This window comes from Branchiostoma belcheri, unplaced genomic scaffold (assembly GCF_001625305.1).
Source record: "Branchiostoma belcheri isolate BF01 breed outbred unplaced genomic scaffold, Haploidv18h27 scaffold73, whole genome shotgun sequence".
NCBI lineage: Eukaryota > Metazoa > Chordata > Leptocardii > Amphioxiformes > Branchiostomatidae > Branchiostoma > Branchiostoma belcheri.
In genome coordinates, this window is record NW_017804387.1 from 822,909 (window position 1) to 848,146 (window position 25,238).

The window sequence follows — 25,238 nt, forward strand, 5'->3', positions numbered from 1 at the left end:
GGAAAATCTAAACAGCTAAATAGGATCATATTAGAACATAGATCGTCTAAGGCTTTCAAAGGGGCGAGAGACAAATTCCTTCGGGACCTCTCTGCCTACGGGGACAGCTACCTGTTCATAGAAGCCTTCCTGTATGAGCTGAGCTCAAGGCGGGCCTTCTTAGCACAAAAAGTTCTATGGGAAAGTCACGCCAAGAACACGGTCATCTATCCCCATCCTGACTTCGTCAGATCGACGCATTCCTACTGGCAAACATGTGGTGTGAAGGCTCCAAGGGCGTCTACTGGTACGTAGGTATAAAATACCTTCGTCGAATCTTTATCTATATGCTATATGGGCATACATGCATTTATCCAATGGCATATATCATTTGTTTGATGCAATGACACGGTGCACTTTATTCTGTAATTTTGTTTCTTTCATATTATCCATTTAGGCCCAGAGCTACCAAAGTGCACCGCCAAACCGGTATTACTCTGTGTCAAGACGTATTGAGATGGTTTCACCACCAAAGTCACACTTAAGAGGATTTAGCCTATATGATCGGCATGATAATGTTTTTTATGGTCTGTTTTGTTTTAAGAATTTTTTTCTTTCATTCATCATTTGTCCAGGATTGCTCCTGGTCACTGTCGCCACACAGATATGTGATGAGGTGCGCCTGTACGGCTTCTGGCCCTTCCACTCCGACAGGAACAACACACGTCTGACGGAGCACTACTACGACAACGCCCTCCCCTCCAACTCTCACAAGATATCGGATGAGTTCAAAGAACTGCAGCGTCTTCACAACACAGGTGTCATCCGCCTGACAACCCGCGCCTGTCAGTGAAGAGGCAATATCTATATTTGTAAGATCAGAGATCGTGTTTTTAACGAAAGACCTTCATTGTACGCTTGTGCTCTAACAAGCTAAATACAGGTCACGAGTAAACATAGAAATAATACAACAATAACACGTAAACTATACATACTAATGTGATCTACTATTTACAAGTTCAACTTCTTCTCGCTTCTTGAGACAGTTATACATGTACGAGCATACGGAGATAATGCTACATGCGTCGATGAAGGATAGACACCCAGGTAGTAAGATACAAAAAGCAGTTACTCAAGCAACTGGATATGATTTTGGAAAATTATATCCAGTTTCTTGATGACAGTATAGTGATACATAGCTTGTCAAGTTTCATAAGGAATGCGAATTTTTCTATTGTGTCTAAAGCTGGGGAACTTATCTATTATGTGAGTATAAAGGGAATCCCTCTCATTTCTATATAATGTACATTTAACTACAAAATGACACTCATCCTCAATTTTATCTAAATCGCAAAATTGTCAAATCCCTTGTTGTACAGGAATGCGGTTATGTCTGCCTTTTTCTATGTGGAGTTTGTGTGAACTTATCCGGAGTTTTGTGATGGCTGTTTTGTGTCCAATGTGTGTAATTTTCAGATATTTTTCCTTGTAGTAATCTGTATGTTCGTTATTTGTAATGAATGAATGAACGACGACCCTTTTTTGCACATTTTTGCCAAACTTGACCAAGTACATGTCACAACAAAACAATTACAGAAACAAAATGATTTCAAAACTATCTTTACATAAATTCAACTTCTCAGTTACGGATACAGTTAACAGATACAAAATGAAACCAACTATCGTTACATAAATTCAACTTCTCCTTGCTTTTTAATTACTGTAGAAATTACAAAAGATATGTTTTCGGTGGATGGTTTGTCTGGTCGCATTACGAATATGAATTTGCTTACGTGTATCAAATAGGGAAATCGGTTTTGTACAAATTTAAACCTATACAGTTCACTTCTCTGTTCCTATTACAAAATGTCGTTCGTCCTGTATTCTATTAAAATTAAAATTACAATATGAAAAGACAGCAATACTGTGGTTTTCTAAATCAATCTTGGGATATCATCGATAGAAGAAGATATAGAAAGGGTAGCCCTCAGATGGGGCATGTTGAAAGGGTGTAAGAGGGAGGGAGGGATCCTAAAGATAGCTTTCAAATATAAACCGATGGGCAAGCGCCCTTTATTAGGCAGGCCCAGGAAAAGGTGGAAATACTAGCCTCTACCGGATCGCTGGAAAAATAGTAGAAATTGGTCGAAATAAAGGGATAGTATACCAGAGAAGATCCAGCCGGCCATAGAAGCTCCAATTTGCGACCCACGGAGCCTGTGCGGAGTCGCAAGCTTCTTTGAAGTTCACTAATCGTTATCTAATAGGTGCAAAGTTGTATCTAATAGGTGGGAAGTGGTTAAGTAACCCTTTTATTGCTCTCCGACTCGTCCGTGACGGACCTGACACGAGCGGCCATGTGACAGGAAGTGTCAGAGGTCACGAAGTTTTGAAATTATAACGATCGCAAATTGGAGCTTCTATGGCCCTAGATCTTCCCTGGTATACTATCCCTTTATTTCGGCCAATTTCTACTATTTTTCCAGCGATCCGCGGTGCCTGGTAGAGGCTAGGTTTGGTGGTCTTCGGCTGTTTTCTGATTAGCCCAGTCAAAAAACGGGGGTAATTCAACCAGGCCAGCCATGTTGTCTATATGCAATCAGAAAATAGCACATAAAAGCTCCCAAAGACCATGAAAACCCCCAAAACCCCCAGTTTTTGGCATGCTATGGAGGTTAGACTAAACTCTGCATAAAATTAGATAGGAAACGTTCCGGATAAAACACATGCATCAGATTTCAGGAAACGGGATTTTCGCTCTTAAAGCTCCTTCAAACAAGGCGTAGTCATAAGATTAAAACGTAGCCTCCAAGCAGATCTTTTGGTGGCTGCAAAAACAGAATCAAATTGGTCAACGGATATATACAGCCTTGTCAATTTGATTCTGTTTTTGCAGCCACCATCTGCTTGGTGATTAACCCAACATACAACAATCTAACATCTGGTATGACCCCTGGAAGCGAACGAACATTTAAAGAAAATATTAAAGTATGGAGTAACAAGTACAACCACATGCGTCTCGACACATGGTGGTAGTGCATGGTGTAAATAGGGACCTCTGACCTCTCCACTGTATTTTAAGTATGTAATTTAAGCTAGCCTTAATTGTTGTACATATAAGCAAGTAGGCATACGTGTAGATTGTGTTAAGATTGTTATTGTTATACTGTTATTTAAGCGGATGTTGTTGTAAATACATGTTGTATTTGTAGCTATTAAGTTAACTTTGTAATTGATTATATTTCATCTTTTAAATGTAATGTTAAAGGACTCCAGGAAGATTAGTAAACAAACATTGTATTACTAATGGGGATTCCTAATAAACATAAACATGAACATAAACCAAAACCTACCCGTCCGTACAGGTCTGATTGCGCGTCGAAGTTGATGATCCTGTCGTTCACGGTCCAGACGAAGACTCTCTCCAGCGGCTTGGGAACCGTCCCGTCACACCGCACCGTCCCTCTGGCTCCCAGGTTCACACTGATGTTACCCGGGGCACGTCTGGTGGACAGCCGGGCGGGGTCTGGAAACGTGGGGGAGTTATGCTAATGTTGAGGTCACATAATTTCAAACCGGGGCCCGGTCGGGCAGTTTGCGGGAACGAAAAATACGATATAAAAGACAATAAGACACAAGTTTTAGAAACTAATCATGAATGTTATTTATGTTATATCATTAATATGAATTTTTCGTTAAGACTAACAGCCTGGCCGGGCCCCGGTTTAGAACTGTGATCTCAGTAATATGCGGCTGGGTAGTTAACGGGAACGAAAAGAATAAAGGTAGACAAAAACATACAAAAAAAGTTGAACAAATCTAATAATGAGCACAATATATCTGTGCATAAATTGCTTGTTTTTCGATCATGCGAATAGCTTGATCATCAAATATATATTTACAGTAACAGTGCGAAGTAGTACATCACATCACGTTGTCATGTTCAGTTTTTTCAGAGGTTTCTTTTTCAGTTTTCAGTTTCAGTTTTTATTCGCACTTTAAAACAAAATGTAACAATACAGATACAAGAAAATATAAATGAAATGTAACAGTGCAGGAGGCCGGAAGCATAAAAATGCTTATGAGGAGGCCTCCCTTCATAACGTGATTAACAATTCAAATAAATCGGATGAATAAGAAATAACATAGGTAACGGGTAAATGAAACAAAACAATAAAATACAATACGATACAATACTATCTACAATAATGAAAAGTAGTGATGAAAAGTAGTAAACAAGGAAACTTAAACAAAAATTAAGAATGTGTGGGGTTATTTATGAAAGTTACTTTAGTATGATTTTTGAAAATGGTGACGGAGGGACTAATTTGTAAAGTTCTACTTAGGTTGTTCCAAATTGTTGGGCCCCTGTACGTGATTGTAATTGACGAAGATTCGATTTCGCATTGGATGGCCTTAAATAATTGCATTGGCGTGTGAAGTGGTTGTGGATATCTGAGTTTAATAAGAAGGTGTAGGTGTCGTGGAAGGTTTCAGGGAGGCAAGGACATTTATTTATTATCTTGTACATTAAAAGACTGGTTTGTAGTTTATTTATGTCATTTATGGTTCTTAAATCATTACAAGAATTTTGGAATTCTTACTCACCCACAACCTTCAGCAGACCCGTGTCGGAGACCTGTCCGTACTGGTTAGTGATCTTGAACGTGTACGCCCCTCTGTCTGAGTCCTGCACGTTATTTATGACCAGCGTGCCCAAGGCTGTGACATTGTACCTAAAATTATCAACAGAAGACAGTACGTGGCACATCGTAAGTAATTCTATATAAAAAGTGGCATATCTTACATCCCCAAGCAGTGGCTATAATACATTATCCAATTGGCAGGACAGTATCAAATTGGCAAGGCAGCATCAAAATGGCAAGGCAGCATCAAAATGGCAAGGCAGCATCAAAATGGCAAGGCAGTATCAAAATGGCAAGGCAGTATCAAAATGGCAAGGCAGTATCAAAATGGCAGGACAGTATCAAAATGGCAAGGCAGTATCAAAATGGCAAGGCAGTATCCAAATGACAGGGCAGTATCAAAATGCCAGGGCAGTATCAAAATGCCAGGGCAGTATTAAAATGGCAAGGCAGTATCAAAATGGCAGGACAGTATCAAAATGGCAGGGCAGTATCAAAATGGCAGGGCAGTATCAAAATGACAAGGCAGTATCAAAATGCCAGGGCAGTTTCAAAATGCCAGGGCAGTATTAAAATGGCAAGGCAGTATCAAAATGGCAGGGCAGTATCCAAATGGCAGGGCAGTATCCAAATGGCAGGGCAGTATCAAAATGGCAGGGCAGTATCAAAATGACAGAGCAGTATCAAAATGGCAAAACAATTTCAAAATGGCAGGGCAGTATCCAATACATTAGTACAAAACAAACAGCCCGATAAAAACGCCTAAAAACACGTCACAAATAAGCCAAAACCTAACCCTCCGCTGGGAAAGTAGACATCACTAACAATACTAGCATCTATTTAAAGGGCTTGATATGGTTTTGTGCATACAATACAATTTGTTTGTGCTTACACCGTACCACAACACTTGACAATAGCATTGTGGCACCAACACATACTTTTCGAGGTATTTAAGACTCTATCTACATCCGGGTACTTCCCTCAACAAAGACGGGGACGGCACAGACTTTCTGCAACTTACGATCCACTGCTTACCGAGTCACGTGTGTCATCTACGCATAACGTGACGTCATGGAAGAGGTGGATTGCCCATTCTTCGACAGAGACTGGTATTCTACTGGTGTAGAAAGTCCAATATCCTTGCGTTGAAAATTCAACTTAGGGACCCCCTACGAGGCCCGTTTTCGAACTTGACCTTGGCCTGTACAATGGTAGCTTGCCTACCAAAATCATGAACATCTATTTAAATATATCCGAGTTATTTTGCTAACAAGCCACAAACACAAAAGGTCCCCTGGAGTAATGTACGGACCCTCCACAAAGCCCAAATTCGCACTTGACGTCGGCCTCAACAACGGTAATCTGCCTGCCAAAAATCATGGACGTCGAATCATGCCTTCAGAAGTTATTCACAATACGGCACAATACGGCGAGACAATTCCATAGTCTTTCTGACGAAGACAATGACATTTGAGGTGACGTACTTTGCCGACTTCACCACCACAGCGCCAGTAGTTAGGTCTCTGGTAGCGATGACGTCCCCCCGCTCGTTGGTCCACTCCACTGTCGGTACCGGGGAGCACTCCCACCGCACGTACACCTCGTAGTCTGTCCCGCGGGGGGCCAGCTGGGTCGCGATCTTCGCCCGGATCTTGGGACCTGGTACACAAAGATACAAGATGGCTTTATTGGTCTGTCGCAGTTCAACGAACTGAATTAAAAACAAGCTTCCACCAGATTAGCCTGGGTACCATCCGGATCCTGGTTAGTTTACGTCCGCTCCCACTGTCGCTGGTTGGTCGGTAGCGACTGTGGGAGCGGGCGTAAGCTAACCAGGATGGTACGCAGGCTACCACCAGCAGACCCCTTTTCAGGCTGGATAAATAGTAGAAATCGGCCTAAAAAGAATGTAACTGCCCAGGAGAGTTAGCCGACCAAAGAGGGTCCAATTTGCAGGAACATTGTACCCGCTATGGCCGGAAAACTACAAACTTATTACAATGACAATGACATGGTATTACAAGACAGTAAAGCTACAGACTTACTAGATAGTTCCAGAAGAGTCGACGTGTGGTCAACACCATATTCACTTATAGCCAGGCACTGGTATCTGTAAAATATTGTTATTAAAGACGAGATTATCTTTACATAATGGAGCAGGTGTATTAAACATACGTGGTCGATTAAAAGCAGCTTGAATGCCCATATCGAACTTGACCTTCGTATTCACGACCCAAACCTACCAACAACGTATAATGAAAGCACAATAACAAGATCAAAACGTTATCCTTTCATTGACATAAAGAAAGAAAAGGAATCAAGTAAAATGATGTTTTCTATCTACAAAACATTTACCTTCCTTCGTCTGTGATGTCTAGATCATTGATAGTTAGTGTGGCTCCTGTGACGACGAATTTATTGTCAGGTTGTGTTTGTAGAGGATCGCTGTCGGCGAACCATGTGAAGGCTATAGGAGGTGTTCCTCTATCGACCTCACACTCCCAGGTTATACTGCCACCAGGCACGATCGACTGTATGGCCGGCAGGGGCTTCAGCTTCGGCAAAACTGCAAAAAGTTTTTGCAATATGAATATTTGAAATATGCATAATAACTGTCAAACTAATTACAACTCCGGAACTGCGTAATGTCTAAAGCAGAGGAATATTTATAATTGATTTTAGCAATGTGTAATCAATAATGTTTTAACAATTATACCTTTAAACTGGATATTTTAACGATATTTTGTGTTAAACACAGAGCAATTCAGGCATCCAGTAAGGTTGCTTGCGAGTCTGTAGTCTGTTGAGTGTATTGTGTATATATGTTTGAGTTTTAAGTTTCTGAATAAACCATTCCACTAAAAAAAGGTAAGAAACAGTTTCTCGTTCACTGAAAGTTATTTTATCATGTTGGTAGGGCTTATGTACTGGAATTTTCTAATGCACAACTCTTGGATTGCTGACGTTTCGATGTCACATTTTGGATTGTATAAGAGTGACACCTACATTGGCTACATGTATATATAGCGGTAAGAAGCAGAGCTCCAGTTAGATGCTCTGAGGAAGGTGTCTGATAGACATCGAAACGTAGGCAATGCGAGGGAATCACTGGTTGTTTATGAGAAAATTCCATTATCCCAGTTTTCTGTTTAGTAAAAAAATGTTTAAAACGTGAATTTCATCTTATCTATTTTGCTGTAAAATGGTACATATTGTGGAAAGATATAAAACAGGATATCCAACGACTTTACGTCAATCATAATTGTTTTATGTTGAATTAAGAAGACACAACCGGACTCCTCCGAACGACAGACTGGGGACACTTTGTGACTCCAACCGGGTAGAACATGAAATTCATTTGGGATTAGGGATATACGTAATTCTTTTAAAGGTGCCCTGAATTTAGACACACGATCTATTTATGTACATAATGACATCCTCTACTAATACTGCACTACAAAAACTCTTATATACCTGTTTTAAAACTAGGTAAGAAACACGTAAACTATATCAATGATAGCTTTATATGTTTATCCATCTGTATGCATTGTAGTGTAGTGTAACACCTCTGTAGAATTTTAGTGTCCATACGAGTCATGTGAAACTACATGTACTGCGCTTAGCCCTATCTCATCATTGTCATTGCTCTTTGTATACATTTTGAAGGGTAGACGTACTTTTTACTACCACCTCGATGTCCTTGGTGCTGGCCCCGTGTCTGTTGTCGGCGACACACCGGTACGTCCCGCCCTCTTCAGGCTTGATCTTCAGGATCAGCAGCACGTGACCGAAACTGTCATACCGGGCGCTCCTCGGTAGGGGGATCTCCTGGTTTGAGCCGGGGTCGATTCTCTTCCAAACCTGGTTCGAGCTCGGGCTGTTGGGTGAAGGAAGGAAGGAAGGAAGGAAGGAAGGAAGAAGAGAAGGAGGGAAGGAAGGAAGGAGGAAGGAAGGAGGGAAGGAGGGAAGGAAGGAAGGGAGGGAGGAAGGAAGGGAGGAAGGAAGGAAAGAAGGAGGGAGGGAAGGAGGGAAGGAAGGAGGCAGCAGGGAAGGAAGGAAGGAAGGAAGGAAGGAAAGATCTATTTATTCATAAAAAGACATTTATGCCCTTATAAGCTAAATACCGGTCATGATGATAAAGTTCTTTCTACAATCAGTGATAGAAGTCTGGTATGTTGTTACTAATACATGAATGTAGAGGTTCACTTTCTTCTCGCTTTTGAAGACAGTTGTAGGTGTAAGAACAGATGAAGCTTACAATACATGGTTTATCTGGTTGCATGGGGAATATGAATTTCTTTGCTATATGAATAAAAATTATATCACTTAGACAAACCAAAATGCTCCATAGTTCTTAAAAAGCAGCGTCATTCTTAGCAAAGGTTGGCGAATTGATAAGATATTTCATGATTTGATTATTGTACACAAACAGAAATTAAATTTGGTTAGACACGTACTCATCAATCCATACAATATAAACTAAGACTTACTATGAGAAGTCGAAACATTCTATGAACGCATCCCCGCCTTCCACTACCTCTACCTTCTCACTCCAGACTATTGTTGGGGCCGCATCCAGAGCGGCTGTGGGGGTTTGAAAGGACATGAATATGATTAAATACAATTTAAACTTGCTTCATAATGACTCTTTTTGACATATTTTGTTTACCCTTACTCCTTCCCTCGTGACCTAAATGAAATGCAGCTTGCAGGCCAATTTGAGTTTCTCATGGATAAAGAATGGTTCAAACAAACAAACAAACAAACAAACAAACAAACAAGCACACGCATTATACGGAACAAAGACTATGATGCAAAAGTCACATCTGGGCTGGAGCTGCACAGAGCTCGTTGAGCTGTTTACTAAATAGATAGGGTCCAAAATGATAGGGCCTGGCGTTACTATATCGATATTTCCACGGCAGATGCTCTGCTGAACTTCACTCCCTTGTACCCCCACTCAGAAATTCTCTGCAATTCTCTGCAGAAAATCACCCTTTCTTCCACAATAGTCCATCAGTCAAGAGAAAATTTCATGCTGACAGTTTCTTCCCCAGAACCACTTCACTGTGGAACAAGCTTCCCCGTGAATGTTTCACCGCTAATTACAACCTCCAACGGTTTAAATCAAGGGTGAACAAATATCTGACCACGCAGTCATCACTGTAACCCAAAACATGAGCCTTGTTTTGAGGTGAATCTGAAGTAAATAAAAAAAAGTGCGCAAGGTAGAATGTACATATATCAAGGCGGTCAAGACAGTCAATCTATAAAAAATATGATGTCTAAATCCATGATGTTCTCGTTCACGGTTCAAGGTTCTACATAAAGCAAGCTATTTATATTGTAAGATATATGCTAACGATTTATAATAATTATAACGATTGCGCACACTGATATTGATCAGCATATTCCGCACTAGTACTAGGCAGGTACATTAATTGTGTAAACTTACGTCCAGCTCTGACTTTCACAGTAGTAGGAGGGCTTGACCTGTCTGCTATACTGCCTGTGTTCGGTACCTGAATCATGATGTTCTGTACCAGACAGTAGTAGTCACCGGAATCCGCCGCGATGGCGTTCTGTGGAAAAGAAAGAAACAAACGCGCTTTTTGGCGACGTCTCAGGGAGGAGTCTAATGGTACAGTATTGTGTGCAGTTTGCAAGAATTCTAGGAATGGTACAGGCACTTTGTCCACAGGAATGGCATGTCTCTGACCCACATTTATGCCCACATTCCTGGAAACCCTCTCTTCCCCGGATGGCCCTACTTTCTGTGACCCCCGGGCTCGTTCACTATACACTTAGGGGAGGATTGCACTGTACCTGTCTAGACTTAACAGGAACCAAGTCTTCCTCAAAGTCATAAAATGGTGGCAGTGCCATGCAAACAATAACCCTAACAGCAACCACCGTCGCCATGGCAATGTATGTTTTCATTGCCAGTCTTGTTGAAAGTAGGAGGAGAGGACTAGGGGTGACCCAATGTGCTTGGCTAAATACGAGAGCTGTATACGTAGCGAAGTTGCATTGCACTAGTAGCCACTTGCTTCCCTTTAGTTGAGGATGACAAAGTAAGAACAAAAACACTGCTGGACACACAGAATCTATTATCAATTAATCGACCATGAAAGACCATGAGCATCTCGTTCAGCCACGTGACATGTGTTGACCTTTTAACCTCTTGGTCACGTAACTGCCCTTGTTTTGGTAGCCGAACAAAGATGGCGGATACTGTCTGAAAGTTTGTCTTTGTTTGAATCATAAGTCATGTGTATCAGTTTTAAACCTTCTTTTTAGTATCTCGTTTAATTTGGCAGCAACCAGCATGCGCAATAGATATAAGTAACTTTCATCATATTGTTTTTTCTCAGTTTCTTCATATTCTTCTTCTTCTCCAAACAGTGACCTCTGACCTTAACCAATGTTGTGTCTGTTGCCATGGTGACTAGTGTTTGGTTACATCATGTTGTAATTTCATAACAGGATGCGCCAGGAGGGATTTAGGCTGCTGTCATCATATATGAATGTGTTTGAGTAAGAACTAACAGAGCAGACCATATGCGAAGGTAAACATTATGCATTTTCCTGGCAAATGTTACCTTTCTAGTTTTATAATAATATGTCCTTTGAATGATAAAATGGAGAAAGGAAGTAACCTTGATGAAAAGATTCCCCGTTTGGTAGGAGATGAAGATTCGCTCGTCTGGCGGTACTCTTTGCGCAGGCGTGTCTTTGTACCAGGTGTAGGTCAGTCCTGTACAGGTAACGATTAAAAATTGCACAAATCGTAGCAATGATAAAGGCAATATACAAATAAAAAAGAAATGCTTTTTAAAAACCTGGCCAAAATGGGAATAGCACAATGATTTGCACAAGAGTGCAGCGTCACTTTGACTTAGATACACAGTGCTTGTAATTGAATCACGAACTCTTTCTAACGGAAAAGAGGTATTTTGATAGTCTATTGGCAGTTAGTTATGTGGGATAAAGAATCACGCCACTTCTTGTTTCATTTGGCCAGTTCTTCTCCACATTACGTCTGGTTTTCACTGAACACCCAACCATAGAACAACCCAATGTGATCTACTAAGCCGGGAGACACCTTTTGGGACCCGGGTAAGGCCGGGCACGGTCACATTTCCAAGCCGGGGCCCGGCCGGGCTGTTTCAATCAACGAAAAATCAACATGTTATATCAAGAATACACGGAAATATAGGTCCTATCATTAATTCAGGAACACGTATTTTAAAAATGTATATAGAATGTTGTGTGTTTAGTGTCTATGTGGTCCTTGTCTGTACTATGGGTTTTTTCCTGAAATAAAGTCATTCATTCATTCATTCAATTTTTAAAACTAGTTTGTGATTTGTTGTCTATTAAATCATACTTTTCGTTCCATAAGACTGCCCGGCCGGGGCCCGGTTTGGAAATGCGACCTCAGCATTAAAAGAGTAAAAGAATCAGTTAAAAGTTTTTACCTGGGTAGTTGTCTGGCGGATTACAGGAAATAGAAAACCCCTGTCCCTCGTCCACGTTCTTTGCGTCACGCGGCGTCATATCGAAGGACTTGACGACTACGAATATCACAGACACAGTTTTAGTTTTAGTTTGTTAACATTGCAGCGACACGAATACTTCAACAACGCTTTACGCATAAGAAACTACTAGTATTCGGAAAATGTGGATACAGGTCTTCCTTGTCTAGGGCGGAAAATCTACTTCTTTGGATACGAGTAAACTATCCAGAACCGTGCCTGGTCCTTTAGTACTAAATGTAACCGTAACCCATCCATGCATTATTTTGGATAAGCCTGGTTCTGGAATGTCTCCGCGTATCCAAGAACATTGTTTTTACCCTATACACGGTTCTGGATACACGTGGACTATCCAGAACCGTTCCTGCGCATGGTTCTGGATAAAGCACGGTTCTGGGTACAAAATTACAATAACATAACCAATGTGTCGAGGCTAGAATTATTATCACAGCAGTCATGTTATTTTCCTTTATTAGTGCTATTGTTATCAATTATTTTCTTTATTGTAATGGGAGGGACTCAAACAAGCCTTATGACTTTTTTCGAGAAGGGGCTGTAGTACTTACCTCCATGGAGCTAGCTCCATGGAGCTAGCTCCATGGAGGTGAGTAGTACAGCCCTGCGGCAGATCAATTTCCAGCTCCATGGAGCTAGCTCTACGCACTATAAATGCATATACGTGGTTCACGTCACCTTCAAGAAAAATGCATATACATGGTTCACGTCACCTTCAAGAAAAAACAGAAAAAAACAATAGGGGCTGTACTAATCGCCTCTATGGAGATAGCTCTACGCGCTATGAATGCATATACATGGTTCACGTCACCTTCAAGAAAAAATGGCATGGCCTCTATAGAGCCAGCTCCATGGAGGTGAGTAGTACAGCCCTGCGGCTGTACTAATCGCCTCTATGGAGATAGCTCTACGCGCTATGAATGCATATACATGGTTCACGTCACCTTCAAGAAAAAATGGCATGGCCTCTATAGAGCCAGCTCCATGGAGGTGAGTAGTACAGCCTTGCGGCAGATTTTTTTTCCAGCTCCATGGAGCTAGCTCTGTGCACTGTTAATGCATATACACGGTTCACGTCAACTCGAAGAAAAGTTGGCCTCTATAAAGCTCGCTCCATGCACTATGAAAGCATACACATGGTTCACGTCACCTTAAAAAATTGATCTCCATGGAGCTAGCTCCATGGAGCTGGCTCCATGCACTATGAATGCATTTACGTGGTTCACGTCACCTTCAAGAAAATGAAATTGACCTCTATAGAGCCAGCTCCATGGAGGTGAGTAGTACAGCCCTGAGGCATTGTTTTTGGTAGCTCCATCTTTTCCGATACCCATCCGGCCTGTAGCTGCATCGTGTTCTTCGCGTTGTCAATATCAAAAACCGCGTCACCATGTGCGTGTGAAATACGGTGAATAAAGGATACAAAAGAGATGTTTTAACAGATTATTTTATGACAGGAAGGTCGTAAACAACTCTAATTGTGTCCGTCTAGACAAAGGTTTTTACACTTTAATAATATGTGTCCGTTTGTAACTGAAAAAAAATGAATACAGAATAACGCTGTGAACAGTGGAAATTCCCCCCTTTTTCGATATCCTGTTTTGATATAAGAAACGAACAATGCAAGCAGAGACAGAAGAAGAAGAAGACACGAAAGGAGTGAAGGAATTAGCACTTCCGTGCCAATCGACCCTAAGCAGTTGACAAATGTCATTAGGTGACGTATTGCTTTCGTTGTCGGGATTTAGCCAAAACAATGAAGTTAAACCTCCTCGGCCAAAGGGATAACCTCCTTGATTTAGCAGAGCTCAAATCCCGCCTTTACACTTAAATGAATTCCCTACTAAAGACAAACAGTGAAAATAGCCTGTTATTAATTAGTGTCGCTTGTCCCCTTTGTTTTTGGGCCCGAGGACCGTTCATTATCTGTCGCTTGTCCCCTTTGTTTGTTGGCCCGGGGACCGTTCATTATTTGTCAACTAAAGAAGGCGTAATAGAAACCAACGCCGTGAATACTGAAAATTCTATATTTCACAATGTCAATGGCCTCAACCGGGCTTTTTTCTTTTGATATCATGTTTTCTTATTGTATTATCGTATTGTCAGTTCTAAAATGAACACCACCATTGTTCGCAAGCTGAGCCACGATAGATTGCAGAAAATCGCATCTCTGTACCAATCGTTGACATAGGTCATTAGGTGACATCGATATCGTGGTCAGGATGAGGTCCCGACAACTTTTAAACTGGAGAGCTCAAATAAACGCAGTATGAATTCCAACACATGGTTTGCGTCACAAAATTTAGTATAGTGTATATAAGTCAATCAATACACAAGGACAGCCTTGCCGTAACATAACTAGTATCAAACACGATCATCCAAGATTTATAAATACCAATACTAGTAAACCGATGCAAACAATTTTCTGTACCATTTTCTGGAGCGTGGTATTTTTTGGAAGGCAACGGGAAGCACGTTTATGTATTTATCTTGAAGGTGACGTGAAACATGTATATGCATTCAAAGTGCGTGGAGCTAGCTCTGTGGGCAAAACAGCCTCTGAGAAGACCGGCACTGTGTGTACATGTATCGTTCTCAGTGTGTGGGGCCGCATAGAACACCACCAAACACGATTATCCAAGATTTGCAAATGACAATACACCGATCTAACCATTTTCTGGAGCGTGGTATTTTTTGAAGGCAACGCGAAGCACGTTTATGTGTTTATCTTGAAGGTGACGTGAAACATGTATATGCATTCAAAGTGCGTGGAGCCAGCAAAACAGCCTCTGAGAAGACCGGCACTGTGTGTACATGCCATGTATCGTTCTCAGTACGTGGGGCCGCATAGAACACCACCAAACACGATTATCCAAGATTTGCAAATGACAATACACCGATCTAACCATTTTCTGGAGCGTGGTATTTTTTTAAGGAACGGGAAGCGCGTTTATGTATTTATCTTGAAGGTGACGTGAAACATGTATATGCATTCAAAGTGCGTGGAGCTAGTTAAACAGCCTCTGAGAAGACCGGCACTGTGTGTACATGTATCGTTCTCAGTGTGTGGGGCCGCATAGAACACCACCAAACACGATTATCCAAGATTTACAAATAACAATACACCGATCTAACCATTTTCTGGAGCGTGGTATTTTTTGAAGGCAACGCGAAGCACGTTTATGTATTTATCTTGAAGGTGACGTGAAACATGTATATGCATTCAAAGTGCGTGGAGCTATCAAAACAGCCTCTGAGAAGACCGGCACTGTGTGTACATGTATCGTTCTCAGTGTGTGGGGCTGCATAGAACACCACCAAACATATTATCCAAGATTTGCAAATGACAATACACCGATCTAACCATTTTCTGGAGCGTGGTATTTTTTGAAGGCAACGCGAAGCACGTTTATGTATTTATCTTGAAGGTGACGTGAAACATGTATATGCATTCAAAGTGCGTGGAGCTAGCTCTGTGGGCAAAACAGCCTCTGAGAAGACCGTCACTGTGTGTACATGTATCGTTCTCAGTGCGTGGGGCCGTATCAAGTTTAAACACGATATATTCTAGAGCATGATTTCTTCATTGTAAGTGACGTGAACCATGCGTGTTCTTTGTGCACGGGGCTGTTTATTTCTCAAGACATTTATAGTGCTGGTTTGTTTTCTTGAAGTGACGTGAACCATGTATATGAATTTTCTTGAAGGTGACGTGAACCAGGCATATGCATTCATAGTGCGTAGAGCTAGCTCCATGGAGCTGGAAAAAAATCTGCCTCAGGGCTGAAGTACTTACCTCCATGGAGCTAGCTCCATGGAGCTAGCTCCATGGAGGTGAGTAGTACAGCCCCTATTGCTTTTTTCTCCCTCCAGCACATTTTATTCTGTATAGGTTATTTATTTTCTTATATTTGATAGTTTACTTCCTATATTCCTTTTTTTTGTGTATGTCCAAAAAAAATAAACAAAAAAAATTCCCCAAAAGTATCGACACTCACATGCAAACGTCAGTACCCCTCCTGGCGACAACTCTGCGCCTGCGCTGTTGTAGGCGACACATTGGTAAGTCGAATCGTCGCGTCCCAATGTGGGGCTGTAGATGTACAAATCACCACCGGTCTGAAAGTAGAAGTTAATATACAAAACTTTATTGACACAACAAAACAATGTTGGGAGGACGACTTGTAAAGGTGTCAATGCACCTGTTTTGTCCTCCCTTTCACTTACAAGTATATCTGGTGGTTAACTCAGACAAATAAACAAATAAACAAAAGTACAGCGACTTTTGTAAGGTCCAAAGCTACATGTAGACATACAGACAGATACGTGGGTACAACAAAATTATCCTACATACAAGACAATAAATGAATCAACGTATACTACTTGTTCTAAGGTCTAAGCATTCTTTGATATATTTATCTATTTGTACACTGTAAGGGTTATTTACCTTCTAGGATGAAATTAAATTTATCTATAGCATGAAATGTAAAAATAATTCTGTTGAGCAAGTGGAGAGAAGGTTGGATAGCTTTGTGTGTTTGTCGTTATATAGTGGACAATCTATAATAAAATGTTCGTCTTCAATATCATAGGGACAGAATATATGTTGGTGCCAATGTACATCTATGGCAGTTGATACGTCGATGAAGGTTAGACATCTAGGTACTAAGACACGCCGAAAAAAAGTTACTAAAGGAAACATAATATGATTTTAGGAACGGCTAGACCTTTCAGGTAGCCACCACTACGTATACCTAACTGACGAAAGGTAGTGGACGCTACCTGAAACGTCGACTGATATCCTCTTGCATGAGCAACTGTTTTGCAGCTGCTTTGTACGATTTATAGTATGACCAAAATGTTTTTTGGCCATTCATATAACCATGAATATAAACATGAAACCAAACAGGCAACCACATTAAACCGTTTTAAGATCGATCAATCGATCAATCGATCAATCGATCAATCGATAAACCAATCAATCAATCAATCAATCAATCAATCAATCAATCAGGCCTAACCGGTATCGATGCTCACCAGCACATATTTTTCTGGATCGGTGGTGAGGTCCAACTGGATGCCGTCCTGGAGCCACATGTACTGCGGGTCGGGGATACCTTTGGCTCGGCAGCTGAACTTCGTGTAGTTCATCCCCAGCTCGGCGTTGAAGATGGTATTTTTTGGTACCACTTTGAATTCGGGTTCAATGATCATGTAGTCTTTGACTATTTCTTGGCCTATGCATATGGGAGGCAGGATTTGTGAGAAAATGGTTAATACTGATAACTGCAAACTTATTGAAGCCCATTATTGAAGCAGAGCACGTTAGTTTACGTTTTAAAGTTAAACGTTTCTATGTAAAAATCTGTGTAGACTTCCGTTAGTAGCTACTTAATTCGCATCCTTAGATGTACACTATAGCTTAGTCATTATAATGATATGTAAGAAAATGTCAAAGCAAGCATGTTTAAACACTTGATATCATGCAAGAACGAATGTACAGTAGACAAACTATGTAATTATGTTTCCAAATGTTTTAAAAAGAGAGAAGAAAGGGCAACTAACAGTAGATGATAGGTAGTATATAGTATTGTTGTAATGTATAGATTTTTAGCACTTTGCATTAGAACATAGCGTTTCAGTATGAAATACTCATGTTTTTGCATACTGCATGTCCTACTGTGCATTTAGCCCATCTGGGCAAGAACATGCAATAAAGATTCATATCATATAATATTTATATAACCAGGGAAGCAAATAGGAACGAAATTAGGTCAATCATCATCACATGAATACACATTTTCACAAATACACATGAATACATATAAAATTGATAACAGATAAATTGTCAAGATAGTATAGTATAGTGTGAATAGAAATAATTGATCCAAGCACTCACCCACTATGACGTGTGTGGCGTAAACAAGTAGGAAAACTGTCAACACAACAGACGCCATCTTGTTAACAGACGCCATCTTGTTAACAGACGCCATCTTGTTTCCAGATTTCGCAGCTCTATCGGGGCCGCTGCATCACACTAACGATTACCTAGAGCGTATAAGACAGACGAAAAAACACAAGTGTCTGTTGAGAGTAATGATTTTGACTGGGGCTAGTGTTCTTAATGAAGTGGTGCATGTTTTAATTCACACCTTTTATCTGAATAATCGTAATGCCTCTGGCTATATGTCACAGCTTGTACGGTATAGACAAGTAGGCAATAGTTTTAGACAAATTGTCTTTTGGTAGATTACTGCAATAATGTATTCCTTCTTGGGTTTTTCATAGTTTCATAGTCAAGAATGCTGAAAGCAGTGATCTTCAAGTATATCTTTTGCTTGTACAGTTAAATTTGATGGATTCGAGTTAAGGGTAACAGGGTGGCAAAATAAAAATATTCTGGATTGGATTAGAAAATCTGTCTGATGTTAACATTTACTGCCATTTCGTAGCACATTTTCGTCATCATTTCACACCTTTGTTTTGAAATAGCCCCAAAGCTACATGAAGCGTCTCTTTTTTAGTACCACCCATAAATAGCTACAAGCAGCCTAAGATACAAAACAAGCAACCGTTTTCCGTCAGCAACATCGATTTTTTTGCACAGCACGAAAGCAGATATTTAAGCAAACTTTCCGCAATATGTAAAGACGTATTAAAGGTGAGAAAATATTTCAGTGGACTTTACGACTTCGTATAAAGTCTACTGAAATTTTGTCACCGCTAAAGTTAAGAAAACGTATCTTTCCAGTACTACAGAAAGGACACGTACATTAGTATGCTATGGGATAGGGATTCAACGTACTATATTATGTTATATATGACCAGAAAATTGAATTTGAAAACCCAGTTTGCCGCCCTGAAATTACATTGGATGCCTTTAATACACTGGCTCAACTAATGAGAAACGTACAACACACTTCTGTTCAGAGGTGGTTATTTACAGCAGAATTACCAGTAAGGGCCCTGTCACACTTCTGCGAATAGACTTGCGTATGGGTTGCGTACGGGCAATTTTTTCATACGCAGCTGTACGCAAACTGCGCACTTCATATGCATCTCAGTCGTTTTGTGTAAGTTTTGTGAACGCCGGCATGCGCACAGCGCACGCACCGCCCGGCTCAGTACGCAGCGTAGTTTTGAGCATGCCCAAAACTACGCTGCGTACGCTGTTACGCAGTTCATGCGTTTTTAATATGTAATGCATCGGTCAAACACGGTATGAGTACGCTATGTGTTCGTGGGGGACACGCGGCCCATACGCTGGTCTGCACCTGGAACTGCACCTGTGCATAAGCTGCGTACAATGGACGAATGCATTGCGTACTTACAGCGCTTTAGTACCGTTCGTATTGCAACAGGACAGCGCATTGTACGTATTTATAACTAATTAGAAGCGCAAAAGTTGCGTACCGATCTAGATAGCAAACTTGCCGAACACCTGGGCTACACCCGGGGTACCGGCTCCTCTAGAACCCATGGTTAACAGACCTCCTGGAGCATTTTACGCAAGATGTGACAAATCAAATGAGTTGATTACTATGTTAAGATTGGCTCTTTCTAATATGTTTTGCTGAAAAGTAGATGATTATTGGGAAAACGTCTTTCCTAGGGTGCAATATGTTTTACAAAAATGCATTTTGACACTTTTTAACACAAAAGAACACCCTTGTACCGCCTCCATATCCATACTGCATCAATATATGTAAATTTAACATAAATATTTGCTTTTTGTTGCCTGTACTTTGGAATAATGCGCCAGTTGCCTGTTTTTGTGTCGGTAAATTGTATTGTTTGCAGAGATGTGTAGTGTCCATGCTATCTGTGTGTAAGCGAAATCGTAAATTGTATGTATTGCAAGTATGGGTGTTTTCATTGTTTTCAAATTATTAAGAGAGGGCATTTCTTGACATCTCCAATTCATCAAGGCTATTAACAGCCTAACTTTTTTGTTTGTATAAAGTCCGGGTACGGGGATTTAATTTACCTGACAATATATTACAGGAAATTGACCAGGGCTGGGGCGAAATAGAAACAAACACATTTTAACTGAGTTGAGGGCGGCCCATGAATGATTCGCTGCAAATTAAACAGCAAGAAGCATCAGGGAATACGCACACAAGACGCTTGGCATTCGTCGGAAGTGCGTTAGGCATCCGGTGGGAATACGTTGAGTGCGTCCTGAATACGTTTGGTCTTCGCAATGCATGTGAACGCCATACGGATGTCAAATGCAATCTATTCGCTGAATTCGTTATTTATACGCTACAAGTGCGTTACAGTAACGTTACGTATTGTGCCTACGGAAGAAATGCCTGTACGCAATTCAAACGCAATGGCTATTCGCAAAAGTGTGACAGGGCCCTAAGGCCACAGAAAGTAAATTTTATGGATGACATCCTCCGCAAACTCCAAATCTAATGCGAGCGGGCGAAAAAAAACAAGGCGGGACGAAAAACGCAAGGTTCCTACATTTTGAAAATTTTGACTCAATCATTGTACAAATGTTTTTGATTCAGTGGGAACATCACATACACACAGCCAGCATCACATATCACTGCATCAAAGACAAAACATTAAATCAGAGCCTTTTCTTGTTTCCTCTCTTTATAGTTATCTGTCATCCACCTTCCGGCATGGCAACAGACATCTTTGCCCATTTTCGACATGTTGACCACTGTCAGAAGGCAACAAAATTTCTTGTTTTCTTTTTTCAAAATCAGGCGAAAATTAATGCGCACATTGATGTCATCCATAAAATTTACTTGCTGTGGCCTAACCTTTGTACCCGTCATTTCCTATCAACTATCACAACGAAGCCCAGATGCAACCAGCCGCGACTGGGAAGCGAATGGACCCCTGTGTGGCCAAAAACCGGTTTTCTGTGCTGAAACACCTGCGACTAGCCCAAGTGATAAATTATGTTTTTGTTCAAGCATTACAATTGTAAGATGTGTTTGTGACAGTCTGACTTAAGTCCTATAGTTCATACGCGAAACATGTCATTATTAACGGCCTTTGCGTAGGTTACGTCAGTTAAACATTTCAAATTTGTACGTTAGGCCACAGCAAGTAATTTTTATGGATGACATCAGCGCGCGCATTAATTTTCGCCTGATTTTGGGAAAAAAAAAGGAATTTTGTTGCCTTCTGACAGTGGTCACCATGACGAAAATGGGTAAAGATGACTTGCCATGCCAGAAGGTGGATGGTAGATAACTATAAAGAGAGGAGACAAGAAAAGGCTCTGATGTAATGTTTTGTTTCTTTGATTCAGTGATATGTGATGCTGGCTGTGTATATGTGATGTTCCCACTGAATCAAAACCATTTGTACAATGATTGACTCAAAATTTTAAAATTAAGGAACCTTGTTTTTTCGGCTCGCCTTGTTTTTTTTCGCCCGCTCGCATTAGATTTACAGTCTGCGGAGGACGTGATCCATAAAATATACTTGCTGTGGAAGTCTGCTCTAAATTCTCACAGTTAGTTCAATCTGCTCTACAACAAACTGGGAACTCAGTACTAATCGGATGTTCTCATTATCAATTTATCGTAATATTTGCTACGTGAAAACTTGTTTCATAACTTTCGGTATGTAATAATTGCTTTCACAAATCCCAATGCGTTTACCGCCTTTGGCGATTAGTACTGCCATCAAGACCCAGGGGACAGAAATATTACTACCTTAAATTGCTTTAAAAAAATCAAACAGTACCAATGGACGGTATCTGTATTTTTCAACTTTAGATCTTAAAGAAGAAAGACCAACAAATATATACAGATATGACCTACATTACAACTAGTACTCCATAAATTACTCTGTGTGACATATATGTTGTAGACGTTAAATTCTACGAGCACATACGCATGTTGTACTTTGAAACAATTCATTCGAATACACTGATCTAGCTGATAGTCGAATGGCACGGCTGGATGGATAGATGAATGATGTGGCTACGTGTATTAATTACATTTAGCAATCCACGTAACTGTGAGAGGTAAAAATACATGAAAGATTTCAAACATATAAAATCAGGTTAAAGATGAATTTAAGGTCAGTGGGTCAAAACAGTCTTCTTCTTCTTCAATACCTACATATCAGCGTTATTTTAGCTCAATTTCTGCGCCAAGCACCTGTTGTACAATCAGAACTTTCTCCCAACCGCTATCCAACCAAGGTTGGCTGAAGTTCGGGAGCATTCTGTCAAGATTTAGGCCACACCAACCTTTTTATTCAAATCAAATTTGAGTGAAATTTGAGTGAAATCTGCCCCATGAACACATCCCTAACACTGCCGACCTACTCCCGAACATCAGCCAATCACCAGCCAACCATAGCCGAACCTTCCTTCCACTACTCCCGAATGTTTACATTTTGAAACATTCGGCTGGCGTAGCCCAACTGTAGTAGCCAACCTCGCCGAACACCAGCCGACCACAGCCGACCTTACTCCCGACCTACTCCCAACCATGGTTTTGGTTAGCTCGCCAGTGTTCGGGAGGACGCATTCGGATATGTGTGACAAAAACTTTAACAAGTATCATGAGATATTTCCTGTTGGTTTACTTCTAGTGTGATTGAAAAATAAGTCGGATTTTTTACAAGAGGTTTTTAACGCACGTCCATCATTCTTAATGCAAATTACCACATTTGGCGCACAAGCTTCGAGTAAAGAAATTTTACAACAGAATGCATTTTTGAAACAAGATGAACACATAAGACTGGCAAAACAAACCAAATACTCTACAAGACAACTGCCTTAATTACTATCATCACTACATGGATGTCTAACATCTACAAGGAGCGAGCAAAAGTGCGTACAACGCAACTAGTACTTATGTTAGAATTCTTATCATGTACAAAACAACAGCAAAACGTGCGCACATGCTGTTAGGATATGACTGTAGAACTAGGGTTAAGGGGTTAAGAATGTGAATAGAAATAACAACATACCGCTCATGTTGCAGGTTCCCATGTGAAAGATCGGTTGACCATAATTACACCGACTGCATAATTTGAACCGGTCCGACCAGCACGGAAACAAACCGCCTGTGTCTGCGTAAGGCCACAGCAAGTCAATTTTATGGATGACATCCTTCGCAGACTCCGACTGCGAGCGGGCGAAAAAAAAACAAGGTGGGACGAAAAAAACAAGGTTCCTACATTTTAAAATTTTGACTCAATCATTGTACAAATGGTTTTGATTCAGTGGGAACATCACATTTCACTGCATCAAAGTAAGAAATCAAACATTAAGTCAGAGCCTTTTCTTGTCTCCTCACTTTATAGTTATCTGCCATCCACCTTCCGGCATGGCAACAGACATCTTTGCCCATTTTAGGCATGGTGACCACTGTCAGAGGGTAACAAAATTTCTTTTTTTTTCTCCAAAATCAGGCGAAAATTAATGCGCGCGCTGATGTCATCTATAAAACTTACTTGCTGTGGCCTAGTAGGCATGCGCAGATCGAACTTTTTCTTTTTTATCATCTTCATGAAAGATGGAGGTATTGTTTTTGGCGCGTCTGTCTGTGTGTCTATGTGTCTGTCTGTTTGTCTGTGTGTTTGTGTTTCCAAACATTTGCGGCCAGCATAACTTTTGAACCTTTGGATGGATTGTTGATTGATTGATGATATTTGGTATGTGGGTAGGTGTTGCAATTGGGTAGGCAAAGGTCAGGGTTGGGACTGCGTCTCTTCCTGTTGTTAGACTATTGTATGGGACTGTGTGTCCAGCCTAGGTCTATATAGATCTACACACCTGCCACTGCTATTGTTCATAGATATATTTAGCGATATTAAGCTAGATATTCCCTTTCCTGGTTTTTCTCATAGATTTTTAGGGGGATAAAGAGCTTCTATCAGCTATGTTATAGCCCTGGGTGAGAGTTCATGTCACAATTTTCGGCTGCAGCCAGGCTAGGCCGTTCAAGGCCATTTACATGTATTTATTTATTTATTTTAAAGACACATGGGTGGTCCCTTCAGCCTCTTGGGGCTGATTTCCAAGGGAGCCCATGGAATAATATAACATAAAATAATAATAATTGAAGCGTAACAGAGAAATCATAAATCAAAATACAAGATCAGTCAGCAGTCAGAGGTGAGATGTCAGAGGTCAAGCTCCAAATAATTCAAACTTAGGAATAGTAGATCATAAATAATAAAGTACTTGAACATAGTAGTAATAAACCATATTGTACAAATCAAGCAAATAACAAAAAGAATACTTAAATCATAATCAGTCAGTGTTCGAAAGGAGTGAAGTGTAAGAAGTTCAGTACTAATCATATTTCAGTCTCTCTATTTTTATGTCAGCAGACTGTTTGTCCCGACCGGTACAAGCCGGAATCCTGATCACGCCTTGCGTTTGCTCTTGCAATTCTGTATAAACCGGAAGGTGTCGCTTTATACTGTAACGTGTGATAACAAATTGAATTTGAGTTTCACTAAATAGTCTGGATGCTAGCCTGGGGCCAATGGCATCTTTTACTGCTTCATTTTAAATTTCAGCACGAATTTATGTGCAATACTCGTATTGCTGGTAGTATTAAAGAATCACAGATAAAGGTTAACTTTATCAACTTTTTATTTTACCACAGCAAGTCTACAATCTCTCTCTGAACTCTGAATTGAAGAGGTCATTCCTTCACAGATGTTGATTTGTTCTTTCCACATGTTATGTCATCGTTCTTTCCTCAAACAACGAAATTACACCAAGGAAAATTAAAAACAATAGCACGAAATGAAAAAAAAACATAACGTTACAGGTTGCATACTAGTATTCATTTTCACAACTTTGCTCATATGATCATGTAAATCTGTACACCTGTTCTCTTTAGGCCATCAGCAGGTAATTTTTATGGATGACATCAGCGCGCGCATTAATTTTCGCCTGATTTTGGGAAAAAAATTCTGTTGCCTTCTGACAGTGGTCAACATTCCGAAAATGGGCAAAGATGTCTGTTGCAATGCCGGAATGTGGATGGCAGATAAATATGAAGAGAGGAGACAAGAAAAGACTCTCTGATTTAATGTGTTTTTTTTACTTTGATGC

General features: G+C 40.5%; 1 protein-coding gene across 1 annotated transcript in view; it reads right to left on the minus strand.

The window, feature by feature from the left end:
* LOC109485125 (contactin-4-like) overlaps positions 1–23,223 on the minus strand; it is a 53,640-nt gene extending 30,417 nt beyond the window's left edge. Inside the window, exons 1-14 of the mRNA XM_019788559.1 lie at positions 23,135–23,223; positions 18,078–18,226; positions 17,216–17,415; positions 16,177–16,297; positions 12,107–12,202; positions 11,285–11,382; positions 10,081–10,207; positions 9,116–9,209; positions 8,303–8,502; positions 6,981–7,191; positions 6,671–6,735; positions 6,110–6,284; positions 4,588–4,715; positions 3,333–3,505 (exon numbers count right to left, since the gene is read on the minus strand). Of these exons, the coding sequence (XP_019644118.1) occupies positions 3,333–3,505; positions 4,588–4,715; positions 6,110–6,284; positions 6,671–6,735; positions 6,981–7,191; positions 8,303–8,502; positions 9,116–9,209; positions 10,081–10,207; positions 11,285–11,382; positions 12,107–12,202; positions 16,177–16,297; positions 17,216–17,415; positions 18,078–18,171 (1,782 nt within the window). The 5' untranslated portion in view covers positions 18,172–18,226; positions 23,135–23,223. The remainder of the gene's footprint in view (positions 1–3,332; positions 3,506–4,587; positions 4,716–6,109; positions 6,285–6,670; positions 6,736–6,980; positions 7,192–8,302; positions 8,503–9,115; positions 9,210–10,080; positions 10,208–11,284; positions 11,383–12,106; positions 12,203–16,176; positions 16,298–17,215; positions 17,416–18,077; positions 18,227–23,134) is intronic.
* Positions 23,224–25,238: the final 2,015 nt, after the last annotated feature.